This window comes from Artibeus jamaicensis, unplaced genomic scaffold, assembly GCF_021234435.1.
Source record: "Artibeus jamaicensis isolate MK-2021 breed Jamaican fruit bat unplaced genomic scaffold, CSHL_Jam_final contig_685, whole genome shotgun sequence".
In the NCBI taxonomy this organism is placed as follows: domain Eukaryota; kingdom Metazoa; phylum Chordata; class Mammalia; order Chiroptera; family Phyllostomidae; genus Artibeus; species Artibeus jamaicensis.
Genome location: NW_026521924.1, coordinates 16,522,910 through 16,541,633, shown reverse-complemented (window position 1 = coordinate 16,541,633; position 18,724 = coordinate 16,522,910). Strand labels below are relative to the sequence as shown.

General features: G+C 46.9%; 1 protein-coding gene across 1 annotated transcript; it reads right to left on the bottom strand.

Annotated features, from left to right (window-relative positions):
- Positions 1-233: 233 nt before the first annotated feature.
- LOC128628299 (vomeromodulin-like) lies at positions 234-13,757 on the bottom strand. The gene is made up of 14 exons (XM_053671191.1): positions 13,514-13,757; positions 10,261-10,783; positions 9,832-9,933; positions 8,386-8,541; positions 7,416-7,500; positions 7,018-7,075; positions 6,230-6,300; positions 4,818-4,955; positions 3,796-3,918; positions 3,400-3,467; positions 3,079-3,109; positions 1,382-1,442; positions 357-436; positions 234-287 (listed from the first exon to the last, which is right to left on the bottom strand). The coding sequence occupies exons 1-14, from the start codon at positions 13,755-13,757 to the stop codon at positions 234-236; spliced, it is 1,794 nt and encodes a 597-aa protein (XP_053527166.1).
- Between the last annotated feature and the right edge of the window lie 4,967 nt (positions 13,758-18,724).

The following is an 18,724-nucleotide window of genomic DNA, read 5'->3' as shown; positions in this document are numbered from 1 at the left end:
TTGGTTGCAGGCCAGGTCCTCAGTGGGGGCCACGTGAGAGTCAACCACACACTGATGTTTTTCTCCCTCTCTTTCTCCCTCCCTTCCTCTCTCTCTAAAAAATAAATAAATAAAATTTGTTTTCCTAAAAAAAAAAGAAAAAAGACCAAGAGTGTCACGGTGTTACGACTTATATGGTGAAAAAAGAGACAGTGAATCTGCCTAGGAAAGAGTCAGGGGATGGGATGGAGCTGTTAGCGCAGCTTGGAGCTGCCTGTGATGCCAGGGCCCACTGGCTCCATCTGGTCCTTTGGAGATTGCAGTACAGAGTGGGCTTTAGTGCAAAAGGAAAATATTTGTATTTCTTTATCTCTTACCGAGTTAAGTAGTTCAACCTTGGCATTGGTTAGAAGATTTGACGTTATTCCTGGTGGAATATTCCATAGATTGGAAAATTCTGAAATAAAGAAGGAGCATCTTATGATATGTGTTGAAAAAAAGCAATGACAGGGCTGGGCTGTTGTATCCACAGTCTACTGAGGGCATCTCTGGGCAGTGTATGGGTCTAGGAGAAATCACCCCTGCCCATTCAATGGAGAGATCTGAGTTAAGACATTGTCTCTCTCAGTCTTTTGTGTGTGTGTTGGTGAGTTCACAAGGATCAGAAGAGACCCTAGAACTAACTGGAAACCTGGTGAGCTTTTTATGCACAAGGAATTGATACCAAGAGATATTGTATTTTGCTGTGTATAATGCACACTTTTTTGCCCACATTTTTGAGGGAAGATAGAGTATACATTATATAGGAGTATAATGATTATATACCATGGGTATAATAATCCCATGTATAATGTGTGCAGAAACATGAGTGTACCTTACACACAGCAAAATATGGTACATAGGCATGTTTGCCCTCACTATCTTAACAAACCAGAAGAATTAGTTTCTGCAGTTTTGGTTCCATTTGTACTATAAAGGTGCCATTAGTCCCCTGTAGAGGTCATCATGAATATGTACAGGTGGCATTTTGCACCATCGTCTCTCAATGGCCATAAGGGTTATGACTTCAGACTCTTGATTATCCCAAACCTTAGTGTCTGTGTGACGAGAGACCTGGGTCCATCTCCCCTCTAAGTGGCGTGATGCTGTTGTTCTGAAGATACCTAGGGGCCTGGATTTCATTTGAACCTGTCCAAGAGACATTTTGATTTGGTTTCTATGTTTTGCCACTTCAAGATGCTGAAGTCTGTATCTGAAAACAAAGAAGTGCTTTTCGACCCAGACAGTGATCAGATGACATTGTGCTCTCTGCCATGACACATTCTGTGGTGGTGTGACTTCACACCCTTGCAAATTGCTTGTGACACTAACTCTTCCAAGTGTTCACGTTGATTCTACATACCAGCAATGGTAGATACAAACTTCTTCATAACTGCAGACATCACATCTTTTACCTCATCCATCTGAAAGAGATGGGAGGAACATTTTTATCAGGAAATCTAGCAGTTCCCCAGTTAGTTCTCACATTGGGGAAAGCAGTCTTGGGTCCCTCTGTATATGCTTTTTTTTTTCCCTAGTGGAAGAAGCCTCTTACTGGACAAGGCTATGTAGGGAAGTGGGTCTCAATCTAACTCCCAGGTCTCTAAATTCTTTGGGATTTTTGAAAATCCTTAGGTAGCCCCGAAAAATGTTTTTGGGGTCCTTGTTATGTCTCAGACACTGCTCTAGGTAGAGTTGTGCAGCTGTGTGCCCTCGGGACAAATACCGAATTCAGTATTGGGGAGGATTGGTTGTTGCCTAATGCTTCCTCTTTTGTGTCCTGTCCAAATCCCTCCCTGATCTGGTCCTCCCTGCTGGGCTCTACATACCTTCCTCCCTTTACATTCTCCTCTTCATCATGCCTATGATTCCATGCTGCCTCCCCTTTGCAGTCTGATTCCTTTACCTGGTATATGTATACTTTTCATCTGTGGTAAGTACTTGAAGCCTGAGTTCAGGCATCATTTATTTAGTGAAACCACTATCTGCCTTCCAGATGGTTCTCTTCCACTCTGTCTTCTTCATGCTCAGTGGACAGCTATTTGCATAAATGTCCCCGTGTCCCCATCAGGTGGGTAGTTACTTGAGGTCAGGGACCATGCCTTCTATTTTCCTTTCTTGGCACAGAGCCTGGCATATCCCATACCTCCCCGGTGAAAATGAGATGGAGGAACTCTGGGCTTGCCACGACTCCCAGAGTTTGCCTCTTGACAGATTCACCATTATCTGGAGGCTCAGATATAGGACACAGATAGTTCACCCATAGTCATCAGTCACTCACACGATGGGTGCTCACTGTGTGCTTCTGCCCAGTGTGTGGTTACTAAGTCACTTAATGATTTGGCTTGTTTATTCCTTTAATCTGTCTCTGTCTTCCCACTGAAACCAGAGGGTCACTCCTGGAGTCAGAAAGTTGCATTTTTAGAGCCGGGCTCATAGTGGTACTCACTAAATGTTTGTTGGATGATGGTATGAATATGTGCAAGGTCAAATGTGTTAGATGTGGGGTTGGCTGGTAAATCTGTCATGAGTTTCCATCCTTGTTCCTGGAGCCTAGACACTGGGTGCTCCCCTCACTCTTCCCCCTATCCTCACTCTTCCCTATCCCCTGGGCTTTCCTCTCCTGATCCATGCCCTTGCTCCACAGGACATGGATCGAAAACCTCAGATGGGGAAGGTGAGGCCATGGGAAGCTGGGTATGTTTTTGAGCAACTCCCATGGGCTGAGGCAAGGTTAGAATCTATATCATTTTTCATCCTTCCTGTGGACCCCAAGACTTCCTGGTGCATCAGAATGACACATGACACTAAAAAAGCACAGATTTCAGGCTTGCCTTCAGGTCACTGACTGAATGGGGCACTGCAGCAATGGACTTAGGGAACCAGTTTTACAAGTTCTCCTGAGAAGCCTCAGCATGGAGCTTGCAGCCCTATTCCGCACTGTGTCTGTGATCTAGTCTGTGTGACCTTTCCCTTTCCAAAGTCCCTGTGTCACTAAGTGTCTGGGTTTAAAACAATTTCTCATATATCATAAGTGTTTTGAAAATCTAATCAACTTACAGCCTCCGGGGGGTTCGTGCTGTGCATAAATCTGTTGGGAAACAAAATACAAGGAAAAATTACTTTCAAATAAAAATATGAACTAACTCTAAAATAGAGTTTAATTATTAGCTCAGTTACTTAGTAAAACCATTTATAAATTATCAAATACAGACAGGTGAATGCAGCATGTAAGTAAATCTTTGTCCTGAGTTCCTGGTAAGTATCCAACTACTTCCCAAGGGCCTTGTCCATTATTCCTCTCATGTGATTTGAAGAGGGTTCTTGATACTGCAGTATAACTGATAAATGTCTAGAGGAATTTGTAGCTATGGACAGTACCTTAGAATCCTGAGGTCTGCCATCAATGTTCCTTTTAAAATCTTGCATGCATAGGAGATGAGAAACCTCTGCATTCATATAAAACAAACAAGTTAAAAATAATACCTTGACCAGGCTACTCAGCAGACACGTCACATTGTGGTATGACCAACAAGGCCACAGGTCAGAACTAGCATGGAGACTACCTGATCTCCAGAGACAACCTGTTTGTTCTGCCCTGGCAGCTGAGCCCACCAGACTGATTGATCTCCCTTGTCTTAGGGTCACCCAGGCCCTTAGCCCTCAGGGTTATGGTAGTAACTCCCCTCATTGGACACTGTTTTTTTCCATGTAACTTCTGCTTCTACTGGTTTCTCTTTGCAACTGATTCCTGATTTGTTGCTACTCAGCACTCACCGTTAGCCCTTGGGCAAAGATCTCACCATCCTCATTCACGTTAACCCAGTAGGTGACTTGGATTTTGTTGCCTGGCAGGCTGAAGTACGATATTCTGGTGATGCGTGCAGTCAGGTTATTGATCTGTTGTAAAGAAGTCATCAGTTAGAGTGTGGAGAGGAGAGGAAGAAGGACTGCAGAATATTGTGTTCTGAAACAACCACACATCGTTCAATTCACTTATTCAAATATTAATTGATGCTGTAGTATGAGTTAGTCACCTAGCTGGGTGCTGGCATGGCTGAAGTAACCACACAAACAGGGTCTCATTCCAGACCTTGCTGTTTATCTCATTTTCTTTCTTGGAAGGACAGTGGTACCTATACTAGACAAAATTTTACTTTTCCATTACTTCTCATCCAATTTAAAGACTGTTCCTTTCTATGGCCTAGTGGCAGGCCACTCTGCACTTGAGTATTTTGGACAACTTTGTTAAGGATATGTTTTAGATTTCTTGAAATAGAGCCCTGCACATAGACCAGTGATCACTGTTTTGTTATAACTACTGTCACCATTCCTTCGACCACTGGGAGCAAGAGAAAAATACCTCACATGTAGAGTAACCCCCTCCCTTGTTCCTGCTGTGACTCCTGATAAGTTACTTCTCTCAATTTGGTCACCAGCAAAATGGGAATAAAGAATCCCTACCTCCCAGATCTGTTGTGAGGATGAAATGTTGTTCATTATCTAAGGACAAGTGGCTTTGTACTTGGCACATAGAAAGCACTAAGAAAACACTTGTCCTCTGGTGCCCTTGTTCTCCGTTTTTCCAATATAAACATGGATGCACATATATGATCATTAAGGGGAAATATGTATCCCGTTTCCTCATATTTGTCTCTGAAACAATGTATTCCATTTCCTCATATTTGTCTCTGGAACAGTGTTCCAGAGCCCATTTCTACTTTCTCACACTAGAGGTCGACAGACTCGGCTTAAGCACACAGGACAGGGGTGCCAGGGGCCAGGTGGATGACGCTTACCTTGATGGAGCTCTGCTCGGCACTGACAGTGATGATTTCCCTGAGCATTGTGTTCGATAGAGTTATGGCAATGTTGGCATTTTTAGGATCTGGAGGAAGGAGACTACTGGGTTTCAGGACTTTCCCGTTAAAGAAAGCCTAGAGAGAGAGAGAAACATCATCATCCTGTGAAACTAATATCAATTTCAGTGCCTGTGGAGTCCCAGCTGAGATGTGGAGGAGTGAGGTGGCTCCATGTGGGCACTGCAGTGGATGAGCATGAAGACGAAGAGCAGCAGACCTCCCCAGCCTCCCAGCTGAGGGACACTGGGGAGTTGTAGGGTACGTGGAGACTGCAGACGGATCTCATTGTAAACGAGAGAGCATTGCTTTTCTTTTGCTGATTAGCCCTGATGTGGTGCAAATCAGGCTCCCAGACTTGATTTTCCAAGAGTAGCCACAAATTCTATTTTTTCCAGGTGAATTCCCCATTTAAGTGTTGCTTCAAGTAAGGTGTGTGTGTGTGTGTGTGTGTGTGTGTGTGTGTGTGTGTATGCATTTGTGCATAACTTATAGCTCCTACCTTTTTTTTTAACATGTTCCTCAACCTGGTCGAACCTCCTTGTCAAGCTCAAGGCCATCTTGTCTATGAAACCTTTCCATAGATATTCTGGCCTCCACTGAATAATTACATTTCATATGCATTTTCATCTCTGCTTATAAAATTCAAACTCTAGAAAGCAGGAAATTTGAAAAGTTTACAGAAATTTGAAGAAGGGAAAAGGGATCTTGGGTGACATCTGATATTTCTCCTTATTTTTTGTTGGCATACCTAATATAATTTTTATTTTACTTTTAAAAAGTTAACAGTACCTTTATGAGCATCTTGAAAAACTTCTAATGATCTCATACTTGGCTCAATTATTTCCTTTTTGTTTCATTCTAGCTTTTTTCCTTTTCTTATTGTTAATATTTGTATTTCTTTGTCTTTAAATATATGTACACTTGGGATGTTTGTACAGATGGATTCCCAGAAGTGCAGTGAAGTGGGTCAAAAAACCTTGCCTTTCTTCAGTATTCCTTGTGGTTGGGGTGGCTGGGTGGGGTGAGTTGGCCCTTTTTGTTGTCTTATGTATTTTTCCATGAGTGTCTAAACCTGTGCTTGCCACAGCCTGTTGATAAAGAAATGACTGCCATTTTTGGAATGCCTCTTACGCATTGACAATTGGACTTAAATGGAAGGGAAAACATGCTGACCCCCATGTTAGATGCTCAGGTGTTGTGGTGGAAGCCTGGGAGATCTATGCCATGGTAAATATCTGGGGTATGAGAAGGGATGAAGGTTGCTCTGTCATGTCGTTAGAGTATATTTTGAGTTCAAGGGTGTTTCCAGCTTTCCTGCAGAATTTATCATAATAACAAAGAACACTTACACAGTAGAAGATTGAAAGACCTTGTTCAGATGCCTGGAGACTTCTAATATAGTATTTGAACAACCAAGTAGCTGCAGGAGAGAGGAAAGAGAGAATGTGGAGGGACCCAACATAACAGGTGTTATGTCCAGGGTTCTCTGCCTGGCTTTGGCCTCCAGGTGGGGGACCATCACTTTCCCTCAAACCTTAAGATGGTGTCAGAAGCCACACCATCTTAAGTGTCTAGGAAGAATCTTCAGGGAGTAAGGTGACACAAGAACTCAGCCCTGTCCCTAATGTGCCACAACTGCCAGGGGTAGGACAAGGTTTGCTACCCATGCCCTATGTTTTTTCTACCTGCAACTAAGCACTGTCACCAATTTCCGGTTTTGGTTGCAATGGTGTCAGCTTACTAATCAAGTCCTATAACCCTTGTATACTTGATATATATGGACATATTGGAAGAAATCTCCATCTCTCAGCCTCCCTGGTGTGAAGTTCTGGGGCTGCTCCTTGCTCAGGCTCCCAGGCATGCATGTACTTTGCAAACCATCTGGGCCTGGGACGTCACCACCTACACTCCTAAGGAGCTTTCGTTCTGTTATACCCTGGATAATGAGTCACAGTAATTTGGAGAAGCAGCTAAACTGCCACATTCTCTTCCCTGAGGGCGCTGAGGAGTTTGTTGGGTGCTTGCAGCTCACAGGCCCATCCTCTTCTGTCTGTCACCCAGTGGGATTCCTAGGGAGGGTTGGCCACCCCCCTGCATTGACCTGGGCAGCCCCTGGAGGTTGGGTGTCTGTACTCACAGTTTTTGCATTCGGTGAAATCACTGAGATCAATGTCACATGATTTTGCTTCTTTCAACTGTGAATGAACCACCAGTTAGGTTTGCAGAGGAAGTGCAGCAGGCCACCTCCTCTTCTCCTCCTCCCCTGTCCTCCTGTCCCTCCTCTTCTACTTTGGGGCCTCCTTTTTGGCAGGACTGGTTCTCTCCCTCCCCCAGCCTGAGGCACTGTCCTATCCTATTGCTGGGGTCTTTTGGGCCAGAGGGATGTTGCATCCCCTGGCCTCTGGACCCCTGAGGGCCAATGTGTCCTGTGCACATCTCTCCCAGCCTCAGGCCATATCTGAGGACAGGCTTCTTCCTGTCTTCTACCTGATGACGGATTTTTTCCATGGTGCCCTCCCCTTTCCTATGACTTACATTTTCTTGCAATTTAACTGTCAGCAGTTGAGAAATGATGTCATCCAAGGGCACAGGGACAGAAAGAGGCAAAGTATCTGTGACCCTGGGAAAGATACAGGCAGAGAGTTGCATGATTTTGCATTTCTGGATTTCACCCAAACATTGGTGATAACCCACCCATTGATGATATAGCTGCAGTGATGTCCTGCTGCTTAAATTTTGCAACCACCTGAGCCATTTCACCTTTGGTTTTCGTCATGTAGGAAGATGCAAGGATATCTGGGAAAATGACCAAAGCCAGGCATCTGATGAGTGTTCCCACATGGAGGGATTTATCCTTCAGATACTGTGCACTTTGGTGAGCACACTTGTGTGAGACCTTACATATCAGCATAGGGTACAAAGCAACTATTCTTCATTAAGGGACTAGTTAAATAAATTATAGTGCATCTTCATACAGGAGTTGTAGGTAGAAATAACATAAGCTATTTATTGATGCATCTGATTACAAGGAATTTTTTAATGTGAAATGATCGGAATATAGGTATTACATAATACCTACTCATTTCTGTGTTTGTGGATATATGACTACATTAGTTGCCTATGCAGGTAATATCTCTAAAAGCCAAAAAGAGGGACTGGATTCATTGGTTGATTCCAGGGACTATACATGGTGGGTGGGAGACCTCACTTTATAGCTTTCTGTATCTTTTGACTTTTGATCCATGTGAATGCATTGCTTATGCAAAAAACTAGAACAAAATACAAGTGTCCTTAGTAGGTAGGCTGCAGGCTTAGTAGGGGAAGGCTGTTCTGAAACATAGTAGGCTGTTCCCCAGCAGAGACCCCTTTCTGGGCCTCTGTTGATTGATCATTGAAACCATTGGGTTGGTTGAGCTAATCTATGAGGTTACCCCCCTGTGTACCAGTGGGGACCTTCTGGCCACTGGCCCTTGATCTAGAAAATGAGAAAAATATTCTCACATACGTCTTCACCAACTGAAGGTACACTTTGTTGACCTTGATGTCAATGTCCTGGACTTGGAGGTTGACACATTGGGTGCTGTTTGTGGAAATCCCAATTTTCAGAGTCACGTCCCCATTTACTTGAAATCCCAGGAGGCTGATAACAGGTCCTACTAGGCTGTGGACAACAAGACACAGGTGAAACCAGACCTGGCTGCAGGCTATTGCTCAGCCAAAGCGGTGGGCATTTTGGGAGTGAGCCTCATGGGTGTGTCCAGGTTTCAGAGACAGGGAAAGGCTGGTGCTTCCCAATGAGCATGACAGTGCCCTGTACACGGGATTCAGAGCCTGGTTCATGGCAGGCATTGCATTAAACACTGAAAAATCCCTCTCCTGGCCAAACTTCAGGAAGTCTTCTTTTGCCAGAGGCACCAGGCTGCCTTGTATCTAGCTGCCCATTACAGGTTCACATTTGTGTCTAGCACCTGGGCTGTCTGTTGTGTGGGTGACAGCATAAGAAAGACCCTCCATATACCACAACCTGGTCTTATTAGCACCAAATGTTCTGGAGAAGATGAATGGCTCTTCCTGCCACTGCTAATTGTATTGGTCACAGACATGTGCTCTGGAGGCAGAATGCCTGGATTCAAAGGCTTTCACTGCCATATGTCAGCTGTGTGACTGTGAGCGAGGTTTGTAACAGGTTTGCTGGTCTCATTTGTTTTCCTAATCTTGAGACAGGGCCACTTTTCTGATGAGGTTGTCAAGAGGTTTCAGGAAGGTGAGTGCCTAGTTAAGTGCCTGGGTGGAGCTGGGTCAGTGAGAGGTATGTGTGCTGTGTGTGTTAGTGCAAGGAGTCTTCTTCTTCCCAGTGTGGATTCCTGCCCCTCCCTGTCTTCCCATGTACCCTGGGCCTGTATGTTCACCTGTTCTTCCCCCACATGTTGACTCTCACTGACAGGGACCACTGTTAGTCATCCCTCTGTGCCCAGCAGGGCATCTGGTATGGAGTAGCATGTATTAACTACCTGTTAGGTGGGTGAATGAACATGTGCATGCAGGCATGTTTGTTTGTTAGCTTCCTGAGTGCTATTAAACATCTCTGTCTCTCCCAGCTGCCTAGGACAGTGTGTGTAACAGTGGGCTGATTCTCTTTAGAGAGTGCAGGTTATCTGGAAGGTGCACTTTCTGAAGTTCCAGTGTTATCAGTAGGAGATGCACTCAGTGGTTTCTGTGTGTGTTGGCCATCTGTATAAATGTGCATATTTCACAAGGAAGTGTGTATTTCTCATTGGCTAATGCTCTTTCAGGGTGGAGCTTTCATGGGGACTGCTGTGCCTGGTGCCTAATGTGCCCCACCCTCAGACATCCTGCCTTACTCTGTGCTGTCTCTGCCTGGCCCTCAAACACTGGATATTAAGGGCCTGGTCCAGGCCAACCCAGCTGATTGACTTGGAGACAGTCTCACCCTTTTCCACCAATGAAGGCAGTAGTTGAGGCTTGGACAAGGATCTCTTGGTCTGTCATCTCTGACATCATGTCTTCCACCGTTGCTTTTTGAACCTCTAATCTGCAAAGTGACAGCATCCATGGTCAGTTCTGCCTCAAGATTCAGCCTGAGCTACAGGAGAAATGCCTTTGAAGCAGCCAGTTAACAACCTACCAACCCATCCATGCCCTGGATTCCCCAGTCTTGTTACCCACCCAGTTCTTTAAACTCAAGAAAGCTTGCTCATATTACCCCACAAAGGGCAGAGTTTTAGCCCAGAGCTGGAATATTGCTTAGTGAAAATGTGGTTGTCTCTGTCCATGGGATCTATGATGGAAAGATGAACTTGAGTATCCCCAAACTTAAGCTTTCTCATGAGCCATACCTTAGGGTCAAGGAAGCACTTACCCCAGCAGGAGATCTTTCAGGTTAATATTTCCGAGCAGGCCCGAGAGTGCATCACTGATGCCACCCGGCACCACACTGTTCAGTATGCCCTCGGTGGATTCTGTGACCTCGCCCACTGTGTTGAGCACACCACTCAGGGGTTCACTGACTTGGCTGAGCACACCACTCAGGGGGAGGTTAGAGAGGAGAGAAGAGCCAGCTTTTCTTCCAGGATCCCTCTTTGCACCATTGGATGATAGGCTTCCCAGGATCCCTTGGGCCAAGGGTATCAGGTTACTGACAGCATCAGTAGCTTTTGAGAGTGATGGCAATGGGAGATTTGAGGACTTGCTGCTGGTCCCCTTGTCCTGGGGACCACTCTGGCCACCACCACCAAGGATATTGAGAAGAGAAGTGAGGTCTAAGAGAGACTGCAAGTCCAAGTTCGATACTGTTTCTAACACTGTCCCAAGCAAACCAGCCAGGTCCACTTCTTTACACTTGAGTATCTCCTCAATCTGCGGGGGCAGAGTGCTGTTCAGATCTGAAATGGTAAAGAGACATGTTCTTACCATTAGCTGCCCAGCTGGTTCAGCCAGAGGAGCCTTCCCAGCTGGAGAGCCAGCACCAAAGAGTTGTGGGCCCATAGGCACAATCCATTTTGCCTTCTGGACACACCAATCCCTGCTCTGCCCACCCCAAGGATAGACTGGCCACTTAGAAATGTACTAGTCCCCATTAAGAGTTAACATTTGTTAGCACATTCCTGAGGCTAGCCTAGTGTGAGTATGTTACTCTGAAGTGACGGGCATAAGTGAAAGGACCCTGTTTAGCTTTTGAGCTCAGTAGCCTAGAATATAACATAGACTAGGCTCTGTCCCTTGAAGGCTAAGTGACCTGAGGCAGGGTCTTTTCTGTTCTGAGCCACAGTCTCTGCAGCCATCTGTGCGTGTATGATGGGGCCCACAGTGTGTGTCACTGGGTGCTGGATGAAATGAGAGATTGCCTTTTTAAGTGCTGAGTAAGGAGGTAGGTGAGGGAAGTGTTGGTATAGCTGACAGTTCTGGAGTTTCCTGGTCTCTATCTGGGTGAGTCTGTGCAAATCCCTTCTCTTCTGCCCTTGTGTGTCCTTGGGAGGTCCTGCCCTTGACACGCTGCCTCTGCTGGGCCTCCTGCATCAGCTCTCGGCCTCCTGCAGCATTATTATAGGGAGGGTGGAGCAGGTATTAACTCTGGGTTTTTCTCCACACTGGAGAGAAGCAAGTCAGGGAGAACTGGAACCTCAGAAGATGGGGTGGGGAAGGGAAGGATGCTCAAGAGCCAAGTAGCAGAGCTGTGAAGTCACATGGTTCTATCCTGTCATGCTGCTCAGAAGAGCTTGCACAGCTGGAGGGTAGACAGCCTTGGCTGCCTAGCAGGAAAGTGAATTGGGCTGAGGGACAAGATTCCTGGCCCAGTAGAGTAGCAGGAGGAAGAAGTCTGGGTGTGTTGGCCCCTGTCAAGCTGCTGGGCCATGGTTTTTGGAGCCTGCCCACTGCTTCTTGTGCTCAGGGCTCCTCAGTCTGGAGGATCTTTGCCTGTTAGGGTGATGTAGATGCACCTCCATCCCTGGAATGTCTCCGAGAATGTCTTGCACATGTGAGCCTGGAGACCCACACAAGAGTGTTTCGGTCAGTATTGCCTAGAGTAGCACACAGTACACAAAAGCAAAGTTGATGCATAAATCGTGCAGGATTCATCAGGTAGAATATTGCAATGAAAATGAATGGGTGAAATTTCCCATTACGCACTGATGATTCACCTCAAACATACAGAGGAGAGATGATGCAAGAAGGCCACTTTTAGGGAAACTTTATAGCATGTAGTGCAAATTTTTAGACTGAGAAATAGTAGCCACATGTGGTAGAATATGAGGAAAGATCGTGTAAAGTTGATCAGACTGGAGGCCTCTTCTGGAGGGAAGAAGAGAGGAGAAGGGAGGGATATGCAGCCCAGTAGGGGTCATGGGGCTGTTAGCTCTATACCTGGTTTTCTTCTTCTTCTTCTTATTTTTTTTTAGAGATAAAGGGAGAGAGAAAAACAGTGATGTGAGAGAGAAAGCATCAACTGGTTGTTTTCCATACCCGAACAGACCTGGGATGTACATACCTGGACTGGGACCGAACCCATAACCTAGGTATATACTTTGATCAGAAATCGAACCAGTGACCTTTCAGTTACAGGATGACACTCGAACCAACTGAGCTACATGGGTCCAGGGGGTTTTATTCCTAATGTAGATGTTGGTTACAAAGGTGTTTGCTTTGTATACCTTTTCAGTTTTTGTAAGTTCGACAGTGAAATTCACCACTGCCACCGCCAGACACTGCATGATGGACACACAGCTGTCCTCTGCACAACTGGCTGAGCTTTTCTGTGTGTTTGAAGTAATTTGTAATAAGGGAGGCTGGTTAGAGGAGTGGAGCACATGTTCCTAGAAGTAGAGCAGTGGTGGGAGCTGTGAGGCTGGGCACTGACGCCAGCAGGCAGGTGCCAAGTTTCCCTCTGTCACCCTGTCCTGTCATGCTGGGAGGCCAACCTAGGCCATGGCTTCAGAAGGCCATTAAGGGATGTATGAGGACTTTCCTGCTGGCCTTTGTTTGCTGATGAGTCCTATTCCCTTCCTGTTCCTCATAGGGAGTCTCTTGCAGTTCCTGACTCCTCTGCTTTCAGGCTCTAAGAGGTTTCTCTGGGACGAAATTCTACATCTTCCTGAGCAGGAGCCTCAGACTAAGGAATCTTGGGGAACACAATTCTGGTCAAGGGGTTTGGGGGTGGACCTGGATTTCTTATTTTCTGGCTCCTGGTAATTGATGCTTTAAGCACTCATGGGTGTCTCGGCCTAGCTCTGGAGCCCAGCATTGACAAACTGAGATTTTCTGGCACAGCGTTCAGTGGATGAGGATCATGTAAGAGGCAGGCCACCGGAATTTGCTGGATCCAAGAGCTTCCTTCTTTGATGTGTGCTACCCAATGTGTGGACTATGACAAACAGCCTCAGCATCATCTTGGTCTCATTAGAAACCAGTACAGCTGTGCTACTGCTACGGCAGAAGGTCTGGGAGTAGAGCCAGGCAGCTGTTTTGTCATCAGGCTCCCAAGGTGATTCTGATACCACCTCTTCTTTGAGAACAATTGTTCAAACAATATAAGTAGCCTTTGGGCTTAGAAGGGAGGAGCACAGGTCAGGGGTATGAAAATTAAAGGTGTAAAGGTGGAAACAGTTCTTACTTACAATCATTGAGCTGGCTGCTAGACATGAAGAACTTGGCCACAGGGGAACAACTGGGTTTTGGAGTCTCAGATAGATATTTTATGAATGGAGATTCTTTTGGAATTGCGGGATATCTGAGGAACTGTCCAGATTGTAGAATGGGTCTTCCTCCAGAAAGATTTGGCAACCCAGAAGGAAGGCTCAGCGGGTCAACTGCTTCTGCCTGGGCAGCTAGTGTGATGACCAGGGCCCAGAGGGTCAGCATCTTGGCAGCCAGTATCTGCAAAGGAGGGCTTTGTCAGACTCCATATTCCCAACCAACCAGAGGGCCGCCAGTATGTTTGTACTGGGTGTACTCGCAAGGTCCTAGCTCTCGTAGGAGGGTGCCATTCCCATAAGAGATATTGTGGTTTGCATAGTGTACTCAAGGGACAATGTTTTAGCACATGGCAGTGAATATCTCAAGAAGGGCTTCCATTGACTTCTATTTCACTTTTGCATAAAGGTGTGTATGGGCTGGTGGTACCCTTTGAGTACAGGCCACATCCTTCCCTGAAGGGTCCCACATTCTCCTGCCAGTCTTTGACTCAAACATCCTTGGAGTGGTCTGAGTCACCCTCTGGGGAACTGGACAGTGTTGAGTGATCCAGCTACAAGTGTTTTGTCTCCAGTGGTGGTCAAGGCCTCTCCCTGTTTCAGGTCAGGTAATATATAGTGGTTTCTTTATTGGTGTGAACTTATCAAGGGCCCATTGTTTTGTGGAGTATGAACAGATATCAGCTGCTTTAAACTCTCTGCACAAGTCAGAGAGGGGAGCCGGTGTCCTCATTAATCAGGTGGTGAGACTTGTATAGAGCAGGCAGTTATGCTTGCCTGTGCCCATTGTCCAGCCCCCTGGTAGTTTGGCCTGGTCAGGACTAAACCAGCCAATCAGTCATTCCTAGGCTTGACACCTGGTACCTCTTTGGTTATTGGGCTGTCCTGTCATTTTACCTCAGTGTGCAGAGGCCAGAGTTGTCTTTCTGCGTAACCAATTCAGGTCTACTCCGTCTTTTTAAGGACCATCATTCTGTTTTGGGAAAGCACTGGCATGGTTCAAAGGTGGCATTAGCCAGTTCACACTATTGCACTAAGTATTTGGTATTAGTGTTAGTATTGGTATTTGGCACTAAGTGGGCTCCCTGTGTGCAAAGTGAATGGTTGAGTTAACCAGGCCATCCACCTGCTGTGGCCCCATCTGTGTGCAAGGCAATGTGTGGTCCTACTGACCACCAGCCATGTGGCCTTTTCCCCTCAGCTGGGGCTGAGCAGCCATAACTGGAGCACTTGTGTAAATGTGTGTGTCAACTCCACCTCCGTTGGTTGGGTATGTCCATACATATGCACTTACTGGTCAGGGTGCAAACGTGTAGTGTCTTATATGATCCTCCCAGCAAGTCCAGGCCCTCGGCAGTGCTATTGCTCCTCTTTCCAGCAAAGGCACAGAGCTGGCTTCACTCCCAGGCAGGAAGGCCTGTTTGACTCTGAGCTCAGCACTGTGACTCAGTGGAGGTCCCTTCCTTTCCTGACTGTCAGAGTCCTCCCTTCCTGTGACTCTCAAAGTCCATGTGTTTCTAACATTTTGGGTGACGTGGAGGCTTGTGTCTCAGGGCCTCTTCCCTCAGTGAAGCAAGTAGTCTCTGGAGTTCTTCTCTGTTTGGATTTTTTCCTCCAGACCAGTTCTGTAAAATGGGCCTTGTCAACCTTTGTTCTTGCTATGGGTAGGTGGGCGCTAACCACATGGAGCTGCCTGCCATTCACCAGCATCACCAAAGAGCCAGTCTTGCAGAAATGTTGGCAAGGACATAATAGGAAGCCAGTGACAATCCTTCACATTGAACAAATTGGGCTTTATGAAAAAAATCATCACATTCTCATTATTCACTAATTTTATGTCATCTGAGAAATTGGCATTTATTGTCTCAGGTGACATGCAAGTATCTTGTGAGGAAAAATAACACAATTTTGTGCCTGTGACTGAGTTGATGGCAGTAGTAGTCTAAAGACACTGTTTTTAGTGGGACCCTTTGAGAGTCCCAGTTACAGATCCCCATTTTCTAAAAGCAGAGGCATAGCTGGCAATGGTGACAGCTGCCGCACTCGGCAGAGTGCTGTGTCATTTCAGCAGGGAAGGGGCCTGGCTGAAGAGATTCCAAATGCAGACTCTACTGTTGAATTTTGATGAATCCCCTATGCTTGTTTCCAGCTCCCAGTTTGGACCCGTTCTTTCATGAATTTGGTTCAGTGAGTTCTTACCTTGTCCAGTGTCGATGAGTCAGCGTTGATGGGTGCACGTTTGTAGAAGCTGCCTCTCCTCCTGCTGTCGTCTCGATGTGTCAGATGGAAAAGCACATCCTACTTTTATAGACCAGCATCTCTTGGGAAAGTCATCGGGCGTGAAGACGTGTGATTCGAGTTTGCTGATAAGGGTGACGGGATATGGCTGATTTCCAAGATCAGTACCTGCTAATGGTTGTGACATTTGTCTGTGTCTCTCTGAGAAATGTTCATGGTGCCTGGAACTTTTTCAGAGGGGGCATCCTGGCCAAGTCCTGTCTGCTCCCTGATTTCAACCTTTACAGGCCTGTTATCTCTGAGTTGTGTAGAGGTGGTTGGACGGCAGAGTAGAGCCGTCTGTAAGGTCACAGATGCCCCTCACTGAGAGCCCTTCACCTTTACCAAAGGTGCCAGGTGGGTCCGTAGTTGGCGCTCAGCACTGAATGATGAAACTAGTGTGGGGACCCAAGGAGAGGATTTGGGGTCGCTTTGGACAGGGTGTCTCCTTGTTAAGTGACATTTTATATCAGGTGTGTATAGGAAGTGTCCCAACATGCAAATATTTGGGAATGGAGCGACAGGTGCGTGAGGACTGGAAACGTACAGGGCGTCTGGAGTGGGTGAGAGCAGGACTGCGGGCCTGGGGGCATTGTCAGCAAGGTTGCTCCATGATGAGCTCAGCCCTCTTTCCTTTCTGTGCTGGGCTTCCTCTCACGTATTCGTTATTTATCGGCTCCTCAACTCCTGGAGCCCATGCTCTGGGCCTCAGGCTTTCCCCTATTGTAAAGGGCTATTCTCAGTCATCTGTTCAGTTCCTACCACTGGAAGTTTTGTCATTTTGTACACCCTGTCACTATCCTGCTGTGCGGTGTCATCACAGCTTTAGAAAACGATAGCCTGGGAGAGGGAGATGATTTTGACCAAGCACATGGTTAGTGTCTGCTTCTGCTCTCTTGGAGTGGTGGGGTTGGTTTGGGTCCCTGCCTGGAGCAGGCTCAGCATGTTTGCTGCCTGGCCCGTCCCAAGCCCACCGTGGTTCTCATGCTGTGAACCTCAAGTGCAGTTCCAGTTGCCAAAGGCCCCATTATGGGCTTTGCTGAAATGTCAGCTGCGTAGAACAAATGGCAGTTGACCTTTTCTCAGAGCAGAACCAGGCATTTTCACACGTGTTGATAAGTAGGAGACAAAACCCACTGTTCTGGGTCTTATTTCTCTTGGACATTTGCGGAAAATTATGTGATCCTGTAGATGAAATTTGTGACACCCATTTGTGGGTGTGGCCCTTGCTTTTGGTGTTGTTAATGGTTTCTCTGGACCCAAAGAATGACCCCAACTTCAGAAGTGGGGAAAGGAATATCCGGGGTGCAGCCTTCAATGGCCCCTCAGGGCTTCCTGGTTCCTTGTCTTTGTCTGTGCTTCATCCTTAGGAGGCGGGGCAGCCGTCGAATCTGCTAATCCAGGACGCACATGAGGCGGTTTCTCAGAAGGTGGCTTAGCAGCTGAGCAGTAGGGCTCCCTTGTTGTCAAACCCTAAGTGATTTGACCTCCTGACTCTTGAGAGAGGGGGTCCTTTCAAGGCTGGCCAAGGCTTGGCTGGCATCCCAGTTGCTGGTAATAATGCAGGTGCCAATTCTTAATAGCCAGTTAGTAGACATGTCACCCTCTATAAAAGGGCAACCCATAGGTTCTGCCCCATCTTCCAGGCTCCTCAGATCCCAGTAGATCCTTGTATGACTCTGGGGAACCAGAAGAGACCTACTGCAGACAAGATGGAGATTGACTTTCTTATCTCCCTTGTCAGTGGGGTTCACCCCCAGACTTATTATGATTCAGAGAAAGAATGGAATGTGATGTGTGGGGACACAGACCACTGTAAGAGTGGCTGGGAGTCAGGAGTGCGTGGGAGCTGCAGCACCGGGCCCAGAGCTCAGCAACTGCCCAGCAGGTGTTCGCTGACCCTGCTATAAGCACCTTGTGCAAGGTGTTATCCTGGCCCCTCCGTGTCCCTCTTGGCCTAGCCTGTGCCTTGTAGATGGGACTTCCTTCTGGGCTGCCTTTCCAGGTAGTGAGCTGTTCTCACACCCCAGTGCCACGAAGTCATGACTTTTCTGAAATGCCCACCTACCCCTTCTTGCCTGGCCCCTCATGTAACTGAAGCCTATGTGTGCTGGGCCAGACCTGAAGTCTGGAGAACAGGGGCCCTATTGTCTGTCCTGAACCTGCTGACCTCGGGGAGGTCAGGGAGACAATGGCAGTCATGTTGCGTTCCAAGAAGGAAGGACCTTCAGTGATAAGGCCAACATCAGGAGGCCAGTTAACAATGGCGTTAATGACATCTCCCAGAGGTGACATTGTCTGAGCATCTCCTGTGTGTCTGGAACCATTCTCTCTCATTTCATCCTCACTATAGCCCTCTGTGATTTGGACTATGACTCTTCCCATTTCGAAGAGAAGAGAACTGAGGCCCACTGAGGGGAGGCCACATCCCAGGGTCAAACAACCATTGAGAGGGGCCAGGCGAGCACTCAAAGCCCCCAGAGTCACGTTGTTTAGGCAGCCCTCGACCCACCACATTGCCAAGATCAACAAACATGAGATCCCAGCCAAGAGGTTGTCCCACTCTAAGTATAAGGCCAACACAGAAGGCAGGAGGGCACAACCGGCTTTCTTATTCCTGATGCTTAAGGAGGTGGCCAAGACCCTGGATGTTATCCACAGGAGGTCTGATGTGGCCCAAACATAGCTTGGATGTGGCCCAGATTGGCTCAGAAGTGCCTGAACATGATGCAGATGTGCCTTGGATGCCCAGCTCCCAAGGCTGCCGGAGGCACAATGACTCCCAAGTTGGGATAAAGATACATTCCAGACCGCAGAAGCCATAGACAACTATTTATTTATTGCAGAGAGGGACACCTA